Source organism: Melanaphis sacchari, unplaced genomic scaffold, assembly GCF_002803265.2.
Source record: "Melanaphis sacchari strain LSU unplaced genomic scaffold, SCAv2.0 Contig1988_pilon_pilon, whole genome shotgun sequence".
In the NCBI taxonomy this organism is placed as follows: domain Eukaryota; kingdom Metazoa; phylum Arthropoda; class Insecta; order Hemiptera; family Aphididae; genus Melanaphis; species Melanaphis sacchari.
Window position 1 is genome coordinate 11,685 of NW_020270968.1, and position 5,700 is coordinate 17,384.

The 5,700-nt window shown below is 31.5% G+C and overlaps 1 protein-coding gene across 1 annotated transcript; it reads left to right on the forward strand.

Annotated features, from left to right (window-relative positions):
• The first annotated feature begins 378 nt into the window (after positions 1-378).
• On the forward strand, positions 379-2,817 carry LOC112592871 (piggyBac transposable element-derived protein 2-like). The gene is made up of 3 exons (XM_025337034.1): positions 379-620; positions 690-732; positions 810-2,817. Exons 1-3 carry the CDS (start codon positions 557-559, stop codon positions 2,815-2,817), a joined length of 2,115 nt encoding a protein of 704 aa, XP_025192819.1. The 5' UTR covers positions 379-556.
• Positions 2,818-5,700: the final 2,883 nt, after the last annotated feature.

Consider the following 5,700-nt stretch of genomic DNA (forward strand, 5'->3'; position numbering starts at 1 on the left):
ACGTTAATTATAACAAAATTAAATTAAAAAAAATTAAAAAAGGAACGCACAAGAAAAAACGTTTGCGAAACGCATGTAACCACTGGATACGCGATACAAATGACCTATTGAAAACAATTTATTTTTTTAGAATGCTTGCATAGTGTGCCATATATGGCACAATAATATGATTTATAATATCTTTTGATTAAATAATGATTATGCTAATCAAGTAATAAAATAATTATATTCATTGCATATGTAGCATATCTGCTACAACAACTAAAACGTATTATAACCAAGAAAAAGTGTCAGTATCGGCATATAGCTCGTCATTTATATTATCATAAGCATACTTATGTTTATATATTACCGTGTTGAAGTTACCTTATAGCCTCTTAACCGCCATAAATCAGCTGTTTAGTAGTGTGCATCGTAATATCAGAAAACTGCTGATAGGCATGTTTTTATCACATTAATTTTGTTTGAAATATCATAATAAACTAGTTGAAAAAAATATTATTGGATTTATTGTTGTCTTCTTAACATTTAAAATAGTTATTTTTAATCAATTACAATGGTTAGCAATGAAAAACCCAGTCAATTGGATAAGTTGCATATCTGCTACATATGCGTACAAGGTATAGTAATTATCATTCGTTATTTATTTATTTTCTCTACATATTTGATAACTTTTTCTTTACTTATTGATCAATATTACAAGTTTCAACGTTTCCATCACAAGTTTTCTTGGTAAGTTTCGAAAAATTATTATTTAATTTGTTTTTTTACTGTTTAATTGAAAGTCCTGTTTCAAATTAATAAAATAGGATATTTGTATCATTCATTATTGATCTACAAGAATTTTGTACTATGGCTTCAAAAAATATATTGCAAGATAATGAAATTGAAGATCTACTTTTTTTAACACCTCCTGAAGGATCTGAGGATGAATTAGAGGATTTCAATATAGATGAACTGGTTTGTGAAAATTATGATACTGATATGTATGATCATAATGATGATAATGTTGATATTATTGACCTTCCTGATTTAGATCAAAATATTTTTATTCCAAATAATGCTATTGAATTAGCAGATCCGATACTTATTGTTGTACCCAATTCTGAATCTTTAAATTTAAGGCAGCCTTTGGTAAATAGTACTAAAACTAGTGAAGTGTCAGTCGTGCACACTCCAACTGTTGATAAAATAAATACTACTAAACGAACCAAATTTCGTGAAATTAAATCTGTTGTTTGGAAAAAGCGACCATTTCAGATTTCTCCTGATGAAATTAAATTTAAAGGTGACACTTCTCTCCCACAAGACCCTTTTTTTGATTTAGAATCCCCTTTAGATTTTTTTAACTATTTTTTTTCTTCTGATCTCTTACAACATATATGTGAAGAATCGTTGAGGTATAGTTTACAAAAAAATGTGAATAAACCATTTGAAATAACAGAAACTGATTTAAAACGATATTTGGGAATATGTATTATGACTTCCATATGTATAGTTCCTGATATTAGGCAATATTGGTCTGAGAATTTAGAAAATAATGTAATAAAAAACACTATGACAGTAAATAAATTTGAAAAAATTAGACAGTTCCTACATTTTTGTAATAATGATATTTATATCCCTAGAGGACAACCAGGGCATGATAGATTGTTTAGAATTAGAACTGTTTTAGAAACTCTTAAAAAAAGATTTCAAACTGTACCTTTAGAGGAGTCACTATCTGTTGATGAGCAACTATGTGCTACTAAAGGAAGACATTACATGAAGCAGTATATGCCTATGAAACCTCATAAATGGGGCTATAAACTGTTTATTTTAGCAGGTGTTTCAGGTTTTGCCTATAACATTGAAATATATAGTGGCCAAGAAAATGACCCTCAATATCGCCTTACAAATGAACCTGATTTAGGTGCAAGTGCTAATATAGTAGTGAGACTTTGTAGAATTATACCTACTTATAAAAATTATGTAGTATATTTTGACAATTATTATACTTCTTTGGGTCTTTTGGTATATTTAAAAAATATTGGGGTTTTGTCACTTGGAACTGTACGTAGAAACAGGTTAAAACAAGTAAAGCTTCCAAATGAAAAAGAATTCATGAAATCTGAAAGAGGGTCATCAGCTGAATGTATCACAAAAATACAAAATAATATTCTAAGTGCAGTTGTATGGAAAGATAATCGTTTGGTTACTTTATTGTCTACATTTATTGGTGAACAGCCAAAATCTGAAGTTTTAAGGTTTTCTAAGTCTCAAAAAAAAAGTGTAAATGTGCCATGTCCAAGTGCTGTAACTATTTACAACAAGCATATGGGAGGGGTAGATTTGTTAGATGCCAATATTGGCAGATATAAAATCCGTATGAGGAGTAGAAAATGGTACATAAGGTTGTTTTACCATTTACTAGATACATGTGTGGTAAATGCATGGATTTTGCAAAAGAGAGTTCTTACACAAAAAAATGAAGATGATAAAATTATAACTTTGGCAAAATTTAGGGAGGTATTAGCTGTGACTTTGTGCCAAACAAGTAAAAACATAAACATAACTCCAACCAGAGGTAGACCTTGTAAAAAGGCTAATAATGTGTACATGACAGACAGAAAAAAACCTAGAGTAGTGCATACATCAACTATAACTAATCGAGAAAGATATGATTGTGTAAGTCATTGGCCAGTTTGGAATACTACTAGACAAAGGTGTAAGTATACAAACTGCAAAGGCTTTACTTATGTAAACTGCAGTAAATGCAAGACATTTATGTGTTTTAATAAAAACAATAGTTGTTTTGTTAGCTATTATACAAATTAGTATTTTTTTTTTAAATATACAATTGGCTTTGTTATTTTGTTTTTAAGTCACAAAAGGAAATATTTTTATTTTTATTATTTTTGTTTATATAATCAGTATTAATTTCAAAGAATGATTATTTTATTTTATAGTTAAAGATGGTATACATTTAAATAAAAACAATTATTTTCAAAAAGTAAATAATATTGTATTTTTTTACCTATATTGTGATAATCATTCTCCTCGCGCATATGTAGCATAGATGCTACACCATAATAAGTACTTAAGTTTCGTACTTAGAATATAAAAATTTATTTTTAAATTATTTTTTAAAGGTTCTAAGAGCCTAGGTTTATATATAGAAAAAAAACTGTTTGTAAAAAAAAAGTCATGCAATGAAGGGTTAAAGAAGACGTAATTCCCTGTTATTTGATAATTTACAAATCATAAGAATAGGCATTTTTCTATTTTTAAACAATATCGTTGTTATGACTGTACACGTTTTTTATAATCGATGACTGCCACATTATTTTATCCACATTAACCAGCTATTGCCATCTACTGAAATTTTAATAAAATTGATTTTTTAAATGATCATGATGTATAGAATTATATTGTTCAATAGATGGCGTATTTTCTGTAATTATACTACGATTTTTCATCGTCAATAATAATTGTACCGTATATGGCACATCATGCAGTGTAGGGAAATAGGCCACATGTCAACTATAGTTGACATCGGTTATTTTAAAGAGACCTCATGTCAACAATAGTTGGATTGTGTTGAAAATGCTACAATATTTTTTTATTTTTTTTTTATTAGATAAAATAGAATATTTACAATCTGTAATTTATATACATACAATAAGTAAATATGATAATAAAGAAAAGGTAGGTATAACATGAATGGCGTGAGGAGGGAGGTCCACCAGTGTGGATACCCTCTAGCTTGGGGGAGAGAGTTTTATTTTATTTTATTTTTTTTTTTTTTTTTTTAATTAGTGCAGTTCGGGATTTAGGAGATCACGACACCAGTGTCTTTTTAATCGACGTAAGGGGTTATTAGGCATGAATTCACTGGCCAAGTTGGAAATCAATGGATTTGTGTGGTTAGCTGTTTTGGTGTGTAACTTTTTGTAGTAGTTTTTGGCTGTTTTGGAGACTGTTTCAATTTTAAGATCCTTGTGAAGTGAGAGGTTTGAGACGTACCATGGCGCGGATGTTATTAGGCGAAGGGAAATAGACTGGAAGGTTTGTATGGTCCGTATTTGGGAAGGCTTGGCACATCCCCAAATTTGTATACCATATGCCCAGATAGGTTTTAGCATTGATTTGTATAATAGTAATTAGTTGTCAATAGAGAGTTTGGACTTGAGGATAGATCGTAGTAGATGAAGTCTGGTGTTGAGAGTCTTTCTTTTGGTTTTGAGGTGTGGGCTCCAAGTTAGACGCTTGTCTAAAATTAGACCTAAGTATTTGGTTTGAGTTGTGGTTTGGATTGGATTGTTTTGAAAATAGATTGTAGGAAGAACAGCTTTTCTCAAAGTAAAAGGAATGTGAAAGGACTTGTCTGTATTGATTTTTATTCTCCATTTGGTGGACCATTGTGAAATATTGTCAAGATGAATTTGGAGGTTTTGGTATGCTGTTGTGGAATCGGGATGGGATGAGAGGATTGCCGTGTCGTCGGCGTAAGTAGCTATCAGTGTATTTTCGCAGTTGGGAATGTCAGCTGTATAAATGTTGTAGAGGTCTGGTGATAGATCACTTCCTTGGGGTACTCCTGCTAAGATTTTGAATTGTGATGAGAGGGAGTCTCCTTGGCGGACGAGAAATGAGCGGTCTTGTAGATATGATTTGGTCAACAAGTAGAGTGGAGTCGGGAGGAACATTTTTAGCTTAAAGAGTAATCCGGTGTGCCAGACACGGTTGAACGTTTGTGATACATCTAAGAATACTCCTGGGCAGAAGTTTTTGGTCTCAAACGACGAGGCTATTTTGTCGACAATTCGGTGGATTTGGTGGGTTGTGGAGTGGTTTTCTCTGAAGCCAAATTGGGTATTTGGTATAATTTTGTGGAACTTGAGAATGGGTCTAATTCGTTTAAGCATCACTTTTTCAAATAATTTCCCTAATACTGGTAGAAGGCTTATTGGCCTGTATGAGAAGGGTTCATTTTTAGGTTTGTTGGATTTGTGTATAAGGATGATTACAGATAATTTCCAGATTGACGGAAAGTAGGACATTCTCAACATAGAATTAAAAATATGTGTGAGAAGAACTATTGATTTTTTAGGAAGGTGTTGGAGTATTTTATTTGTTATTTGATCATGTCCGGGTGATTTTTTGATTTTTAACTTTTGTATTAAGTTTTTTATTTCGTTGGGAGATGTGTGTTTGGTAGGGAGTGACATTGGTAGCGGGCTAGTTAGGAAGTTTATAATTTGCTTTAAGTGACTTGGTTCAGGAGTTATATCGTGATGAGGAGTAAATATTTCGGATACGTGTTTACCAAAAGTGTTGGCTTTGTCAATGTCCGAGAAGGCTAAGGTGCCGTCTGCTTTTTTTAAATGGAAAGGTTGATCTTATATTTTTAAAATATTTTTGGTGGTTCTCCATAAGGATCCATCATTAGAACATAAGGATTCATATTTGTGTTTGAATAACTCAGATTTGTGGATCCGAATTTTTGTTTTTATGGTATTGGACAGGTAATTGTAACTTTTTTTGTCGGATGGCAGTCTAGTGTGTTGCCAGCGTGAGCGTGCACGACGCTTTTCGATAATTAAGGTTTTTATGTTGAGAGGTATATCGTATTGATTTGAATTTGGTGGTTTGTTTGGATTAGGAGTATAGGATGAGTCAGAGATCGCTGCTATTATTGAGTTGACAAAGTCTTGGGAC